This window comes from Rattus norvegicus, chromosome 14 (genome assembly GCF_036323735.1).
Source record: "Rattus norvegicus strain BN/NHsdMcwi chromosome 14, GRCr8, whole genome shotgun sequence".
In the NCBI taxonomy this organism is placed as follows: domain Eukaryota; kingdom Metazoa; phylum Chordata; class Mammalia; order Rodentia; family Muridae; genus Rattus; species Rattus norvegicus.
In genome coordinates, this window is record NC_086032.1 from 85,255,322 (window position 1) to 85,274,078 (window position 18,757).

The 18,757-nt window shown below is 44.6% G+C and overlaps 1 protein-coding gene across 3 annotated transcripts in view; it reads right to left on the reverse strand.

Annotated features, from left to right (window-relative positions):
• The window catches only part of Nudcd3 (NudC domain containing 3), an 83,380-nt gene extending 65,046 nt beyond the window's left edge, over positions 1 to 18,334 (reverse strand). For 2 of the 3 annotated variants that reach the window (NM_001419338.1, NM_001103362.2), the window contains exons 1-2: positions 17,319 to 17,562; positions 10,646 to 10,968 (exon numbers count right to left, since the gene is read on the reverse strand). In NM_001419338.1, the coding sequence (NP_001406267.1) occupies positions 10,646 to 10,968; positions 17,319 to 17,510 (515 nt within the window). In that variant the 5' untranslated portion in view covers positions 17,511 to 17,562. Of the gene's footprint in view, positions 1 to 10,645; positions 10,969 to 17,318 lie in introns of all 3 variants that reach the window. The other variant, XR_005492870.2, reaches the window with a different exon arrangement.
• Positions 18,335 to 18,757: the final 423 nt, after the last annotated feature.

Genomic DNA, 18,757 nt, shown 5'->3' on the forward strand with positions numbered 1-18,757 from the left:
CCCGCAAGACAGGAAACAGCTTACCTAGGGATGCTCCGGGGCTACCACAGAGCAGACAGCATGGGATCCTCAGTGAGCACCTCAGGGAGAAGGGACAACAATAACCACCAAAGGCTAGGATCTTAGGTGCTCGTGGAGACTCTAGGGAAACACCAAAGAGAACTAACTCCAGCAGCAAAACTGACCACATGGCTACCATACGGGTCACCTACGCTTCCAGGCCTGACTTGAACACACCAGCTCAGAGAGGCTCATTCTCCTCACTGAAGTCCTCTTCCTACTCCCTTATGGAAGTCTCTTCAGATCACCAAATCCAGGTTCACCAAGTGCCACCTATGTGCCAAGTACTAGGAACCCCTGCAAATGGGTAGACAAAGGCCCTTCCTAGGAGAGTCCTGAGACCTCTCATTTTCAAACTACCTCAGTGACATTCATCTAAGCCACAGTCAGCCTCCATTGCACCTAAATGTGAATGCTTTAAATGCAATCGTCCCTGCTTGTCACAAAACTCCCAACCCAGGTCTGTCCACAGCTCATTTTGAAATGCCACCTTGACCTCTGGTCATGTCTCAATTCCTTAAGTTAATAAAGCCACACACAGCTCCCCCACCCCCATCTCCCACAGAAGCCTCCTTCCTGTGCTTTAGTGATTGTCAGCTCCATCCTTTCAGTTGCCTGGCAACAAGCTTGACAGGGAGAAAAATACACTTACATTTAAAATTCTAAGTGCAAAAAAAAAAATACATATAATTTACTACTAAAGACAGTCATTATATAGTAATAAAATATAATTTACTACTAAACATAATAAATACTAAACAATCTATATACCTACAAAACCAAACAAAATTAAGTAAAAGACTATTAGAAGCCAAGAAGAGATACGAGTCTCATTTCCAGTTTCTCTACTGGAAAAAAAACATTAAAATTCCACATAAACCTTAAAGACACACCCTATTCTTAGGTTGAAAGAAAAATATAAAGATATCAACCCATCCTGTTCCGAAACATGAACTGAAGGTAAAGCTTTCAATCAAATTTCCATATAGAAAAACTAATTTCTATAAAGAAAAGTCTGGGGGAAATGATTAAACATGAATCTTACTAATGTCAAATGTATTAAAGATCCACAGTAAGGTAAATAGCTCGGTAATGGCAAACAAAAGAAACATACAGTATAGTGTTTGTAACTAACAGAAAATCATCCACGAGGACAAATCAAAACCTAAGGCAGGCAGGCAGGCAGGCAGGCCAGCAGTGAACTGTACTTAAGAGCGGGTAAGAGGGTAAGAGCAGCACAGACTTGAGTCTAAGCCACTCCTAAAAGCTGGAAAGGGGTCAGGTTCCCTCCCCTCATGCAAGCTGGCAGTGAGAGAGCAAATGGGTAGACTCTCTCAGGGGCCAATTTAGCAACATCCATCAAAATTAAAAAAACCTTCTGACCCAGTAATTCCTGTTCTGGGAATTCTTCCAACTGATAGGTGTACACATGTTCCAAGAAACAATGCACGCATGCTCACTGCGGTATCATTTGTGACACCAGCATACTGTAAACAGCTTAAATGCACCCCCCCCCCAGGGACCATTAGATAATGACTCTAAGATCCATACGGTATGATATACTCTATGGCAGTCAAGAAAAACCCTGGCTACGGGTCAGTTACTGGAAAGCTTCTGAAAATCCACAAGATACACAAACCACACCCAGACCTATCAGATAGACCTCTAGTGAAGGGGCCCAGCAATTTCCGCTCTGCATCAAGTTCAACAGTAGTGAAGAACCTCGGGGCCAACCAATCAAGGGACAGAAAAGCCCAGATGCCACTCCTCCGCAACATGAGCACAAGCCACTTCTCCGAACTGCAAAATAAAGCTCGACAGTCCTGCCCCATGTAATTTTAAGGACTATAAAAGCTCACATGTGTGCTAAGGAGAGGGTACCTGGCAACAGAAAGCACCAAGTCAGTGCCAGCCGTTTATGAAGCCTGAGTGATCACAGCACATTTAGGGGATGTGGCAAAGTCAACAGTCACAGATGTGCTGTGTATACACATGTACAGTGTATTATAAGCAAAGTATATTGCACACACGAATAGATTTTACAAAAGACGCTATGGACAAATTGTCTCCAGGAAGAACAATTTATTTCCATTACATAGCCTTGTAACTTTAAAAATGTTACCCTTAATCCAACGGTGACTTACAAGAAATAGGACAGAGGACATGCTGAACCAGCTCACAGTTAACAATCAGTAAAATTCACAGTAGCAAGCCCAACAAACAGCCTGATTCCCTCCCCCCCCCCTCTCTCCCTCCCTCCCTCCCCACCTCTCTCCCTCTCAATGTTTCTGTGGAATGAACCCAGGACCTTACACACTGACTTCTTTAACAAGGATGTTCTGGGACGGGGTGAAAATTGTCAATTATGAGCCACTGGTGTTTGCAGGGTTATTTACAGAGTCAAACAAGCCATACAACATCATAAGGAAAAAAAGTTTTAAGACCTGCTGAAAACATTAAGATGAAACATTATCAAGCAGACTGCGTCACAGTAGGGAAGAGAGGCAAGAAGTTCAGACAGTGAGGCTGCCGAGTCCTGTACTCTTGTGCTCACTGTGACTTCTACTTCAAATTCTACCTAACAAACAAGTTATCACTTTATGAAAAAAGTGTGTGTGTGTGTGTGTGTGTGTGTGTGTGTGTGTGTGTGTGTGTGTTTAGTGCAGAAAGTTAGCATGAATAATTATGGAACAACTGAGATACAAGCTGGTCGTCACGGTACTTCTAGACAGGGGCACAGGTAGCCAGGACTAGCCTTGAGCTCTGTACGTGGCTGAACTCTGGTCCTCCTGCCTCTCCCCCAGGGCTCGGATTTGGTGGCTGTGCCACTGCCTGGTTTATGTAGTGCTGAGGATTGAACCCAGAGCCTTGTCATGCCAGGCAACCGACTGAGCCACATCTCTAGCCCAATACCTCAGCTTTAAAAGCATCTTTCAGATAGTCTAGTTACAGCTGCTTCTTCACAAAGCAAAGCAAATGAATTCCTGCTCGGCCTGATCAAACAGAGTCACTTCCATCCAACAATGCTAGTCCTTCCTTCTAACTGTAAGATGTTAGGTAAAGCCCTTGGCCATGGTACATCTGACAGTAATTTTCTTCTGAATAAAGGAAGCAGATCAGTGATTATCACTATTTTGAAGAACACATTTTTTTCAGGTTACTGCACCATGCTTCTACCTCCACCCCCAGATCCTCTGTAATTCTGACAAACCAGAACAGCAGATCAACTTCTGATACAGTTTCAATATCAAAAAACCACAAACTACTGTTTCCTAAAAACAAAGCCTGTTAAGTCTCACTGTGATTTAAAAAAAAAAAAAAAAAAAAATCGAGGTTGGGGATTTACAGTGGTAGAGCGCTTGCCTAGCAAGAGCAAGGCCCTGGGTTTGATCCCCAGCCCCCCCTCCCCCGGGGGGGGGGGGGGAGGAATCAAATGAACTGCCAAACTTAAAAAACAAAACAAACAAAAAACAAGCCTAACATCCTAGTTAGCTAGGCATCGCTTTAGGCCACCCGGGTTCCTAGCACAAGAGTAAATTAGGGGTTGGGGATTTAGCTCAGTGGTAGAGCGCTTGCCTAGCAAACGCAAGACCCTGTGTTCGGTCCTCAGCTCCGAAAAAAAAGAAAAAGAAAAAAAAAAAGAGTAAATTAGCAAGTACCTTCTAGAAATCAAGTCTTCCTAGCCGGTGATTCAACCAGGCCCTCATGACTGATGTCTGAACCTCCTTTAAAAACCAGCAATTTCAAGGTAAGTGCTGCAAGATGAACAGCAGGACAGCGCCACAGAGTGCAGACTAAGGTGGCAAGCAAACAACCCTCTGCTCCTGGCTCCTGGCGTTCCACTTGCTCTCATTTCTCCCTGTAACATCTGAGCACACGCTGTGCGGCACCCACCCTTGTGCAAGGCCAGAGTAACTTCAGGCATATCATACCCGGAGTGCGGGAAGAACTCAAAGTGCAAAACAGAATGCTGGACATTCTCCACATACTGTTCAATAAAATAGAAAGACAGGTCGTAAAAGTTTACAGATACACATTTAAATATATGAAGATGTTTGCATACATAGGGAAGAAAATATCCCCAAAATTTAGTGAGGGGTAGTAAGCTTTTCTTCTTTTACATACTTACCTGTTTTCCAAATACTGCATGAGTATCATTCAAAAGAAAAACAAGTTTCTCTTTTTTAGGACAAACGCAGTAAAAACAATAGCTAGCGGCTGACTGAGCGACACCCTATCAGGAACCATGCTAAGTGGGTCTTCAGTATTCATTTCTTCAACCCTCACAACAACCTCCATGGAGTGACTTCTGACCGTGCCACCATGACTTTTCCAGGGACTGCCTATGATGGCACCTGAGAAACCCAGACCAGCCAATGGAGAACTATTATAAAGCTAAACCGAAGGGCCAGGTTTCCCAGGTAGTGTGACTGCGCCCAGAAAGCCTCTGACACAGGCCCTGACACAGCCTGCCTAAGGGGCATCAATGACACGAATGCCACCAAAGGTGTCAGCGCTACAGAATCAATGTCAACGTTCTCCTGAAACTTTTATGTTGAAGCCCTACCCCTCAAGGTGAGGCTACCTGCAGCTGGGATCTCTGGGAGATGATCAGGTCATAGGGGCTGAGCAGTCACTAATAAGGCTTAACAAACATAAGCAAGGAGCCAAGAAGCTCATCGACATGACAATTCAGAAAGAGGACAGATCAACCAGCCAGTGTACATGGCTATACCACGAGGAGGTAAAAGCAAGAAGACGAGAAGAATTCAAACCATACTTGGCTAAATAGTGGGTTTGAGGCCAGTCTGAAGTCAGACCGTGTTTTTAAAGAAAAAAGAAAAAGGAGAAAGAGGGTGGGGAAGACAACAACAATAAAAAGCACTGGGGACAGAGCCTAGCGGGACACTGCTGTAGCATATCCCAGCCCCGCACAAGGCATGCACCAGACTGTCAGGAAACCTCTTCCACATGATGCAATTCTCCCACCAGGAAATGCCTGGGTCCCTGTAATGCCTAGGCACAAAGGACACACTGGCAAAGCTATGAAATCATACTGATACCGATGGCTTCATTTAGTGCCATGCTCACATAGGCGGAGCAGCTCATACACCACCGTGTGGCTCCAGGAAGCCCTCTCCTCACACTGCCCACTCTACTCACCGGCATAGGCAGGAGAAAGCAACACAACAGCATGGGCTCACTCATGCATGGGAGAAAAGGCACCTGACCCCAGCACTCTGGTAACTGTTTCCAGGTGGTAACGCATGCTCCCTTTGTCTGTTTTGTGTGGGTTTTGGGTGGGGTGATCTTGGTTTTGTCTACCTGGTTATGGTTTTTTCTTTAGTCTTTGTCTTTTTGGAGAAGAGGGTTTCACTATGGAGCCCAAACCAGCCCCAAACTCACCATGGCTGGGTGATAACTGGTATTCTCTCTCTCTCTCTCTTTTTTTTTTTTTTTTTTTTTTGGTTCTTTTTTTCAGAGCTGGGGACCGAACCCAGGGCCTTGCGCTTCCCAGGCAAGCGCCCTACCACTGAGCTAAATCCCCAACCCCGATAACTGGTATTCTTATTACGACCTTTTCCCACTTCCTTCCTTTAGAAAGGGTTCTACTCATGATTTATATAAGAAAAACAGAACTGCCACATGCTGTCGAGAGCCTTTCCTCTACAGAGCTTTTTTTCGCTGCCTGCAGCGACACCTGCAGGTGGAGAGCCTGAACTGCAGGTGCTCTGATAGCTTGGCGGTGAGTACTGCGGTGAGGCCAAGAGGTGAACCAAGCAGGCCACAGAGAAAGAGCTGATGCCTGGCGGGAGATAGTGAAAGCTGTGTGTTCCACAGTACTAGTCATGCTCACAGGCACTGGTCACTGATCAACTGCAACACACACTGAGACAAAAAAACAACCCACAATATCTACTATGAACAACTCCCAAACCTATAAAACTATGATGTACTTCACAGTCTTACATAACCAAGAAATTTTTTTTGTCTCCAAATAAATGGATATTAAGTAGGTGTTTCAAGCACCCTGGTACTTCTGTTCCTTCAGTTTCTTCTTTTCCTCATTCCTTAAGTGGACTTTTACTGTGTTGCCCAGTCTGACTGATTGGTCTTAAACTTGCTAGCCTACCCTGGAGTTGCAACTAAAGGCATGTCCACCACATGCCAGGCTCAGACTGGGAGTCTCCTGACAGCAGGCTGAAAGAGCGAGACTCAGAGCAGAGCAACGGCGGCCTGTTAGTAAGGGAGACCGTATCAGAGTGACAGCAATATCCTTCACATAGACCCCTTAATCACCCACAGTACTGTGCCTGTAGCTTTGTGTAAAAACTCTACATCATTACACACAGGTAAAATGTACGCTGCAGCCAGCCATGGTGGTACACACCTACAATTCCATATCGGGAAGGTGGAGGTAGTAGGATCACACAAGGTTAAAAACAATCCTGTCTCCAAAGCAAAAGTAAAATAAGAAAAATGCTAAAATAATTCTTAAGAAAGAAATTAGCCCACAAAATGACTCAGTTGGGTGGTGCACATGTCACTAAACCTGATGACCTGAGCTCAGTCCCAGCACAGATATAATGTAAGGAAAGAGCTCTCTCTCTCTCTCTCTCTCTCTCTCTCTCTCTCTCTCTCTCTCTCTCTCACACACACACACACACACACACACACACACACACACACATGTAATTTTTAAAGCTATTACCATAAAACTTTAAGGCAGAGCACTGGCAATGAGGCAGGACCTGAGGACGAAAAGCAGCACAGTGCAGCCTGGCTAACACAAGTGTCTCTATCGTGGCTGTGAGGATTACAGAACTATTTGAGAGAAGGCGTAACTATATTCCAGAAGAGTTCATTGCACTGTTAGGCAAATTATGTTCCAAAGATACAAAACGATTGCTTCTCGGCATTTTGGCTGTGATGAAGTGTTAAACACACACAAATGCACCAAGTTTGATGGCCAGGCACTCCCAGCAAGGAGAGGCAAAGGCAGACAGATTTGTAGTTGAGACCAGGCTGGTCTACACAGCAAGTTCCAAGCCAGCCAGGATTACACAGTGAGAACCTGTATCAAAAAAACAAAACCAGAAACAACAAAAACTCCAAAAAAAAAGTATACTATATATACTAATAAATAACTTATAATAAGACTGGATATACAAAGTATAAACACATTATTACCTTGTCTTTCTTTCCCCAAGCATTTATGCAAAATTTTGTTGAGCATGTCAAGTGACTTTATCGAAGACCATCTGTCAATGCTGTATAAGAATGGCAGCAAATGATTCTCTAACAAAGGCATCAGAAACAGCAGTCACACAGGGGGTGCAGAAAGAAAGTGGAATCAGAGCTAAGCATGGTGGCACACACCTGTGATCCCAGCACTTGAGAGGTAGAAAAAGAATCAGGAGTTCAAGGTCATCCTGGGCTATAGATCTGTCTAGAAACCAAAGGAGGAAAAAAGGAAAAAGAAAAGAAATCAGTGTTCAAAGTCTCAGATCCTAGGTAACGGACTATGAAGAGGATACTGAAAGGGAGAGGTGCTTGAGCATAGATAGTCGCCTTAAGATTCTTCTTCAATTATTCAACTGACAGAATGACACAGCTTCACATCTACCATGGAGAGCTAATTGGTGGAGGAACTCCGGGGATCCAGCTCCAAGTGGAACTAAGAAAAGAAGCGCGTTTGACATTCCATTTTCAGACGCACAGAAACCGCACCTCAGCCGCAGCTGTAGACTGATGCTTCAGCTAGGAACTGACTCACCATTAAACTACTGAAAGGTGAGACACTACATATCTAAGCACAGAAAGAAAGGTCAGGACATCAGAGGTCTAACCTGAACAGCAACTAGAGAAGTAAAAACGTGGGTTTCGGAAACACATACAAATCTTCCCTTTAAACTCACTGCTATGGTAGCACTCGGACTGGCACCATAGCCAGAATGCAGCTTGCTGTTTAAGAACTTAAAAGAGAGCCCCACCATAAGGTAGTTATTCTTCTAGTCCATTACTCAAGCTAAATACAAATTTCTTTTTATTTTAGAAAATGCATTTTTTGGGGTTGGGGATTTAGCTCAGTGGTAGAGTGCTTGCCTAGCAAGCGCAAGGCCCTGAGTTCGGTCCCCAGCTCTGAAAAAAAAGAAAAAAGAAAAAAAAAAAAAAAGAAAATGCATCTTTAAAAAAGTAAACCAAAATTCTTCATTTGTCTTTTTTTTTTTTTTTTTTGGTTCTTTTTTTCGGAGCTGGGGACCGAACCCAGGGCCTTGCGCTTCCTAGGCAAGTGCTCTACTACCACTGAGCTAAATCCCCAACCCTTCATTTGTCTTTTTAAAAAAGGTAAATATAAAAATGAGAGGTTGCAGGAATGTCTCCATCTGTGCAGTAAAGTGCTTGCCTTTAAAACCTATGCTAGAACACTTTGATCCCACCACTTGGGAGGCAGAGGCTGGTAGAGATCTGTCAATTTGAGGCCAGCCTAGTCTACAGAGTGAATTCCATGTCAGCCAGAGCTACATAGTGAGACCCTATTCTTTAAAATAAAATTAAAAGTGAAAAGATCTGAATTTAACCTCCAAAACCCAAGTCAAAACAAAGCAAAATAGTCAGGTACAGTGGAGGTTAATAATCCTAGTCCACAGGCTGGAAAGGTGGCTCAGTGGTTAAGAGCACTGACTGCTCTTCTAGAGGTCCTGAGTTCAATTCCCAACAACCTCATGGTGGCTCATAATCATCTGTAATGGAACCTGATGTCCTCTTCTGGTGTGTCTGAAGACAGCTACATAAAATAAAATATATATAAAATAAATAATTCTTAAAAAAAAATTTAAAATAGTAATAATCCTAGTCCAGGAGAGGCAGACAAGGGGGACTGCAACGTCACTGTCCATTTAACCTGATCAACTTGTGGAAGTTCCAGGGTAATGAGACTCTATCAAAATTTTTAAAAAAAGGCACCTGAGGAACAGCCTCCAAGGCTGTCTTCTGACCGCCATATGCACTTATACACACAGACAGCTAAAATACTCCTTACTGCATGGCTCTGTGAAAGTCACCATTAATAATGCATTGCTCCTCTAGGGTTTTCAGATTTGGCATCCAACAGTAAGGTATATACCGTTACTCTCACTTAACATTAATTATGCCATGAAACATCTGTATCTGTCAAGAGTTAAGAGAAACAGAACTAGCAGCAAATACTGAAAAGGATTTCTGTGAAGGCTGGCAAGATAGCATGGTCTGACAAACTGAGTTCAATCCCTGCAGCCGAGATGAGAGAGAGTCGGAACCAGTATTCTAACATGTCCCGTGGCCTCCACACATGCACCCTGGCACAAGCCCACCCATACACACAGTGAAAAAGCAAACACAGAGCAGGCATGTTTGCGTGCACCTTTAGTCCCAGCACTGGGAAAGCAAAGGCTAGCCTGGTCTACATAGAGAGGTCCAGGACAGTCAAAGCTATGTAGAGAGACCCTGTTTCAAACAGATATAAGGATGGATGGACAGACAGATGAATGAATATAACTATGGGGGATGTCTAAGCCAGTCCAAAATCCACATAGGCCACTGTAAGCTCCCCAAAACTGAGTACAGGTCCCATCCACAGAACTTTACTGAGTGCAGATTCCAAGCACAGAACTTCTTCTACCTCAGGGAAGTTGAAACTGATCAGGTCCACTACTACAGACCCTACACATAGCTACATATTCTTCACAGTAATACTGGACAAGTATTTGAGTGACGAGAAACTACAGCCCTGCCTACATGACAGAAAAAAACTGACTCTCACCTTGGCAATCTTCAAGATCACTTTATAAACAGACAGGCAATTCATGTTTTCTTGCACTTGCTATTTTTTGTTTTTGAGACAGGTCTCACTCTATAGCCCAGGTTGGCCTCTTACTCTTTATATAGACTATGCTGGCCTCAAACCTAAGTGATCTTCCTGACTCTACCTCTAAGTGTTGGGATTGTAGGTACATGCACATGGGAAAACTTTTCTGAATACCTGAATTCTCCAGCACCGAGAAGAACCTCTACCCCACCCCCAAAATCAACTAGCCCTAGTCAGTCAGATCTGAGTTCGGGGCCAGCCTGGTCTACAAAGCAAGTTCCAGAATAGCCAGAGCTACACAGTCTTGAAAATAAACAAACAAACAAACAAACAAACAAAGTAAACCTCTGAGGTAACAGACTCAAAGCTGAGCCCTTCCTAAAGGAGGCCCGGAAGCGCCTGGATGGAAGGCAGTCTGCTCACTAATTAATGTGTCTGAGTGCTGCTTGAGACTAGGAGACTAAGACACCAGCAAGAACAAAGGAATGTGAAGGCCATTTGGAGACAGCAAGATGGCTGTCTGCAAGCCACTGATAGAAGCCTTCAAATAAAGAGCCCAGGCAATACTTTAATTTGGGGTTTCCAGTCTCCAGAACAATTAGAAAATAAATTTCTGTAGTTAACCACCACCCACCAAAACAGAACTGATATTTTATATACCACACAAAACAAAATCCACTCCTAGGCAAACTTAACCTCAGTAGAGAAAGGAGGACACTGAAGAGGAGAGGCTCCTACCTGGGGAGCACAGGAGGGTCCTTAGGGCCTTCAGCAGCACTGCTAGCTGTTCCTGGAGCTTCTGCCTCCTCCGAGCCATGGGTCACTTTGCGCTCGGGGCCCTGTGGGCCTGGGAGCTCCTCCTTTTCTACTTCCCGAGGTCCACTCAACGCTGTGGTAGCATCAATCTCCACCTCCTGCACTGGGACTGGCACAGCTTCCTTCTCAGCTGTGGCAGCTGCCACTGCCTTGGCCTCTTCCTCCTTTTTTCTGATTTTCTCTTCCAGTTCCTTCTTCCTTTTCTCATCATCCTGGCGGGCCATGTGATCAAATGTTTTAAAGACCTAAAAATGAAACATAATCCAACAATAAGTTTATCTGCACCCTGTCAGACCACACCACCACAGAAATATAACTATCTTCTAAGTACAAAATTAAATAACAGGAAACCAAAACAAAATGGACACACTCTACAATTTCACCAAAACCTGGTAGGAATCACTCTTCCTCATTTCCAAAATGAACAAATGCAAACTAAGTCAGATCTCACCACATACAAACCTCGAGGACTCTAGACAGCTTTAATTGTCTTTACTTTTGGGGGACTGAGGTGGGGGCTGTTGCAAGATAGGGTTTCTCTAGTAGCCCTGGAATCTGCTCTGTAAACCAGGCTGGCCTTGAACTCATCAAGCTTGGCCTTGGCCTCCGCAGTGCCAAGATAAAGGCAGACACCATAGTTGTCATTACTTTTGCCAACCTTTCTGCCAATGTGAAGAACACACTCAGAGTGTGGATTCTTGAAACTGCCAGCAACTCAGGTTTAAAAAGAGAAAGATGAAAATCTACAAGATGCACTCAGGCTTACCAGACTCCTTCCACACCATCCCGACTGACAACTCAGGGGATGTAGGAGTGAGTACTTGACTACATAAACACCCACTCCGGGCCTACAACTGTGCAAGGAATAAAAACTCCAAAAAGCAAAAGGATACAAAAACCCTGGGACTTCTAACACAGGATTCCAAGATCAGGGCCTCCTTTCAGTATACAGACATACCCTTAACATTTTCTCAGACACAGTCACACCCATGAAGGTGCTGGGGCCATCATGGATGGTCCATACAGCTAAAGGGCCGGAGTGCAGGGCAGCTTGGTTAGTCCTGACAAGGCAATGGGTTCTATCTGCACAAGTACAGGCTCACACTGATAGAACTCTGTAGGAGGGGCATCGTGGAACCCAGATCCCCTGTCAGACTGTGGTGAGAACATTTCTAGAGAAAGAAATCGACAAAGAAAGAAGGATCAGGTTCTCAACTGGTCCTTAAAGAGTGTGTCTTCCATAAGCACCACAGGAGGAACCACCAGAGTTTCAAGAAGCAACATCACCAAGAAAGAACAAGACACACTGCACTAGGCAGAGGTAGTAAAAGCTAAGAAAGCAGTTGGGACAAGGGTGGAGCCCAACACCAAAGGGCTGAGACACTGAACATTCACTAACATGTCTGAACACTAGTTATAAGACAAAAGACAGTGCTAACTATGCTATGTGCTTCTACGGCCTCAAGGCTCACAAAAACCCTGTGAAGAAGACCACCAACATCCTAAAATGAAGAAAAATCAGATTCAGTGATGTTAAGTAACTTATCACAGTCTGGCAGTCAAAGGAAACAGTAAAATTACACAGGACACAACAAACAGTCTAGCCAGGATGGATGGATGGATGGATGGATGGATGGATGGATGGATGGATGGATGGATAAATGGATGGATAGATGGATGGATAGATGGATGGATGGATAGACAGTAGATTGATCAATCGATCGATAGATAGAAAGAATCCTAAAAGATGTAAAACTGGAGACGAAGGTCAGGTATGATAGCACATACCTTTAATCCAGCACCCAGGAGGCAGAGGCAGGTGGATCTCTGAGAGTTCTAGGCTGGCCTGGTATAAATAGTGATTGAACAGTGAGTTCCAGCCCAGCCCAGCCAGGTACACAGCCAGACCCTGTTTCAAAAAAAAAAGACAAAACAAAACACCAACAGACAAGCCCAGAACCATTTCTAATTTGCTTGTAACCAGACAGTCTGACTAGCTTCTCTCCAGCACCCATGCTAACAGTGTCTGAGTCCTCTGTGCTCAAAAGCACTCTATCTCTAATGCCTCAAATCTTCAACTTAACTACCCATCTACACCACCTGGCTCTCACACCACTGCGGAGCTCCAGCTGCCTTATGTTCACAGTACTCACCCTAGAGTCACAGAGTCCTTGACGGAGTAGATGTCCATAGCCTTCAATAAGCCATCTCAGAGGACAAGAGGTGAACTGGCTTCTCTAAGATTTCCCAACGAGTTACCAGAGAAGTGAGAAACAGGTGGCTCCTGACCCTCCTAATGAAGACTTCCACCAAGCAGTGTGTCTCCCGCTGACTCCAGGAGTTATCACTGTCCTGACTGACTGAACCACCTTTGTTCTTCACATTTTCTAATAATAATGAGCAGAACAAAATTTCCACAAGCTTCATTCATGCTCTAAACCTGAGAAGAAAACAGTGAGACAGCCTCCACCAGCAGCACAGTTCTTGTCTGCTTTCTACCACTGTGTAAAAAGCACCAGGATCAAAAACGACCTGGGGAGGAAAGGGTTTACATGACTTAGAGGTTACAGTCCATGTCAGGTGAAGGCAAGGCAGGAACTTGAAGCAAGAACTAAAGCAGAGACTACCAGGAGACAGCTAACTCACTCAGCCTGCTTTCTTATACACCCAAACCATCCTGCCCAGGGATGGCACTGCCCACGGTGAGCCCTCCCACACCAATCATTAGTCAAGAAAATGCCCCACAGACTTGCCTACAGGTCAATCTGATGACGGCAATTCCACAACTGAGATTGCCTCTTTCTAGATGTCTTAGTTTGTATTAAGTTGACAACAAACAAACAAACAAAGCCAGCACACACACTAGCAGTCCACTCCCCAAAATATCAGCAGGGAGCTCCGGAGCCCCCGAGCTCCACAGAAACACACCCAAACCACGTCTGCCTGCTCAGAGACGCTGGGGATCTCACTTTGAGAGAGGAAGTCACAGGAAGGAACCTCAGGATCACTGAGTCAGCAACAGAAAAAGAAGCAAATGAGTAGAAAGGACAACAAAACCCTTACCTTACAAGCCTCTTGCCAAAGGCTTTCTGTAAGTAAAACAAAACAACAACAAAAAAAAAGCAAAAAAAAAAAACAAAAAACAAAAAAAACACAAATCCTCAGGGACTTATTATGATCTACCCAATGAAAATATTATTCTCATATATATATATATATATATATAAAGTTTCTTGGTTGGTTAGGTGTGGTGGCACACGCCTTTAACCCCAGCACTCAGGAGCAGAGGCAGGGGACCTCTTTGAATATGAGGCCAGCCTGATCTACATAGTGGGTTCCAAGCCAGTCAAGACTACATAGTGAAGAGACCCTTTCTCAAAAAAAAAAAAAAAAAAAATCCAAAACCCCACAACAATTTATATGCCTCTGCTTCCCAGGGCCCAAATCAGTGTATAGTGGGCACTCAATAAATACTTGTTTGAAAATAGAAACTGGGGCTGAAGAGATGGCTCAGTGGTTAAGAGCTCTTCCAGAGGTCATGAGTTCAATTCCCAGCAACCACATGGTGGCTCACAACCATCTGTAATAAGATCTGGTACCCTCTTCTGGCCCGCAGTCACATATGCAGGCAGAATGCTGTACATAAAATAAATAAATAAATCTTTTTTTTTTTTGGTTCTTTTTTTCGGAGCTGGGGTAAATAAATCTTTAAAAAAGAGAAAGAAAGAGAGAAAGAGAGAAAGAGAGAAAGAGAGAAAGAAAGAAAGAAAGAAAGAAAGAAGGAAAGAAAGAAAAGAAAATAGAAACTGAGGCAGGTGGTGGCGTATGACTTTAATGCCGGCGCTCAGGGAGCAGAGACAAGTGGATCTCTGTGAGTTTGAGGCCAGTCTGTTCTATAAAAGCAAGTTTCAGGATAGCCAAAGCTATACAGAAAAACCTTGTCTTCAAATCCCCACCTCAAAAAGAAAGAAAGAAAGAAAGAAAGAAAGAAAGAAAGAAAGAAAGAAAGAAAGAAAGAAAGAAAGAAGGAAGGAAGGAAGGAAGGAAGGAAGGAAGGAAGGAAGGAAGGAAGGAAGGAAAGAAAGAAAGAAAGAAAGAAAGAAAGAAAGAAAGAAAGGAAGGAAGGAAGGAGGAAGGAGGAAGGAAGGAGGAAGGAAGGAAGGAAGGAAGGAAGGAAGGAAGGAAGGAAGGAAGGAAGGAAGGGAAGGAAGATAAAAGTCTCTTGGTCAAGGCTGATGGTTGAGAACCACCTGGGGTGGGGAACGAAGGATGAGGATAAACAACTCTTAAACCTGTACTTGAGGCTGTACCCTTGGCTTCAGTAGAACCCAATGCCCTTTACTGTGACTGTTCCCCAGCTGTCCTCTACTCTGGGCTCTTCTTCAGACTCCACTAGTCCCTCCATCTCCTACAAGATCCAGTTCCACCACTCCAACAGCTCAGAGGTCAGAACTTGTCTGCGATCTCAAACTCAACTTGTCAAAAACTTCAGTTAATGAACCTCCCTGTTCCAGTCACCCAGATTTGAAACCTTGGTATATTTAGTTCACCCTACCCCTTCCTCAGCTCCCTACCTCCGATAGCATGGGCACCACACTGTAACCTATAGAGCTATCTTAACCTTTCAGAGGTAGCTGTTTTCTAAAGTTACAAGATAAGTGCATTCCCTCTATCAGTTCATCAGATAAACAAGAACCAACCTCTCAAGTTGTGCTAAAGCTAAAATAAGATGGTATATACTAGAAAGGCAAATACCAGCTAGCCACTGGGATATATTCTCTTCTCCTCCAAACCTTTCAACAATCAAAACAAAAGTTTTGATTCCTACTATGGAGTGCTTAAATGACAGGGCAGCAAGATTTGCAATCAGAAAGTTGAAGTCCTGAGTTGCAGCTATGAAGAAACAGTGAAGTTCCTGTTCTATCATCTAACCTTGTTGAACTGGGGCGTCACATTCCGAGAGCATGAAGATCAGATGGCAAGACTTCATTATAAAGTAACGTAAGGTTCCACTTCAGCCCACTTCTCACTCTCTCCAATTAGTCAAATGGCACTTGGGCCTCTGATAAGGTTGAGCTACTACAGGAACTCATGGGTTTCCATTCTGAAACTGAAACTCAGCAAACCATCCCACCCATCACCTGACGGTCATTATGTTGATAGTTACTAGAATATTCTAAGCTTGGGTTTCTTCCACTGAGAGGAACTGAGGAGAGTAACACCTGATGAGCCCAGTCTGGATTAAGACTTCAGGAGATTAAACCAGGCAGTGGTGGTTGCCTTTAATCCCAGGCAGATCTCTAAATTTGAGGCCAGACTGAGTTCCAGGACCATCAGGGATACACAGGGAAGCCCTGTCTGGGGCTGGTGCGGGGAATGGCAAACAACAAAGGAGGTGACATGAAGCACTTTTTAGATACTAACAAGTCAGATTCTAACAGTCAGGTTTAACAGTCCCCTCAAAACCTACTTTTAATCTCATTAAAAGACTCTTGCAAAACTTTCTCGATGTCATAAGTACCATTTCCATTCCTCCCTTCCAGAGAGCTCTACCACACAGAGAACTAGCAGAGCTCGCTATGACCCTCTGTGCTTTACTCTCTGAGCTGTGTCAAGAGTAGACAGACCCGGGGTTGGGGATTTAGTTCAGTGGTAGAGCGCTTGCCTAGGAAGGGCAAGGCCCTGGGTTCGGTACCCAGCTCCGGAAAAAAAAAAAAAAAAAAAAAAAAAAAAGAACCAAAAAAAGAGTAGACAGACCATCATTTAAATATCCATATCATCAGAGCCTAAATTGCTGCTGAGATGTTACATATATTCATTACATGTTTGCTTGTTTGTTACTAACTCAACAATGTCAACACTCCCAGCGCTGGAGAGTCAGGACGGAGGACCATAAATTCGAAGACATCCTGATCTACCTGACAAGTTCCAAGTCAACCAGGCCTATATAGCGAGACCCTGTCTCAAAACGAAACAATTTTTAAAAAGGTATCCAAACAACTTCAGCTAGTAATTAGTAACGCTTCAAAACCAGCTAATTTAACATAGGACATACAGATTTTAATACAAATGTAAATTTCGTAATCATTTCAATGTCCTCCGACCTAGTAAGTCACTGGCAAGAAGCCACACCCACCAATCAATACATACCAGTCATTCTTGCCACCCCCAGAGCCCGGGAATTCTGAAATTTTCAATTTTCTCCCGCTGTGAAATTCCTCCCCCTCCCGTCTGCACGGTTTGAAAACAGCCTAGCAAACCCCTTGCACCGTTCTGGGTGCACCCACAGGGTGCCTAGAGGCCCTCAAAGCCAGACTGGTAGCTTCCAACATCTAAGAACGCCCCGCACGAACCCAGCCTTGTGCCCAAAGCAGCACTTTCCTGACAACGGATCCGTGCTTCAGATAACGCCTGGCCATTTACACAAAATCACCTTTGGCACCCCAGAAAGAACCACAAAACTGAAGAGTGGTAAGAGGAGAGGCGCTGTTCCCAGACGTAGGACGCGAGCTGGGAGCACCTCTGGCGCCTGGAGGTGGAACTGGGGATAAGGACCTGCTGGATCCCAACGGCCCGCCGCCGCTCCCCACCTCACCTGCAACACCAGGGCCTGTGCGGCCCCGGGCGGGAAGCCCATGCGGTCAGTAGGATGGCGCAGCAGGCGGTAGAAGTCGGTCTTGCGGTAGAGAAAGCCGAAGAGCACGCGCAGAAAGTCCTGGACATTGCCCACGTGCTGCAGGATGCCCAGCAGGGCCTGGTCATAAAGCTCAGCAGCCCCGGGCTCCATGGCTCTACTGCCCGAGGGACGCGAACACAGTGGGCACCGCCTCACACCGGCTGATTGGCCACTTCCGGCGTGCGCGCCTAACGGCTCCCCCGGACAGCGAAGACGCGGAACTTCCGGTCCGCGCTTGTTATTACCGGCAGTAACCGATAGTCCTCCTTGCTACCCTGCTGGATCTCCTCCGCCGCCACACCTCCCTAAAAATGATTGGCATGCACTCAGTATGGTTCCTACAAGCAAGAATAACCAAAGTCGCGGTGCAGAGAGTGCTTGCCAACCATGTTTGAAGAGGGCGGAAGCATTGTGGTGACGGCCGCTTGACGTGTTCCCTGGTGATGTCACGTGGTCTGGGAGCCTTTCTTCTTTCTGGATTGAATTCCTGCCTAGATATCTGGTGCGCCTTTTATAAGCCAGGGCTACCACATTTGGTTCGTGAGCCAGGAAACGGAAAAGGAATGTTGTAGGGTTTCATAGAATTCTTATTAATAATAATTAAAATAAAAATTAATAGCTGTGAGTGAAAGGTTACATCACATTTCATTTCAAGGTGACTTGAGAGGACAAGAAAAGTGTGCTCAATGAAGGAAAAAAGTAAATACTGTAAATAGATAGATAGATGGATAGAAAGATAAATAGATATGTGTGTATGTGTGTGTATGTATCTGCATGTATAGTATGTGTGTATACACATGCCATTAGTAATAAGTGCCTGTCAAAGTAGCATGAAGCGGATTCAAAGATCATTTTGAGGCTCTGCATACAGACATTTTAACAAAACGCTTGTATAAGATTGACACACAATCAATCTGTGGTTCATACTTGTAATCCCGGCATCCAAATCTAGGCCAACCTGGGCTACAGAGTCAAACCCTATCTCAAAAATAAACAAACAAACAAACAATTAATTAATGACTAGGGACATATGGTAGGTCACAAACCCCAGACAAATGGCTGAGGTACCTAATAACATATCAAAGCAGACTCTGGCCACCAGTCTCCCTCAGTCCACAGAAGTGTTACAGGATCCTTCTAGTTGGCATACCCTGCCCTCTATCCTAAACTTTTCCAGTCCAGAGTCTGAGCTGGGCTTTTCCTCTCCCAGCTTCTCTTGATTCCTATATAGCCCAGCCATTTTGGTTATGTGGTCTTCTTTGGCCTTTTGACCCCAGCTCTCTCTTACCCTCTCCCCAAACCCTTCTCCTCACATGGCCCAACTCAGTCCACAGTCAAGTCCACTCTGAACTCTCCCA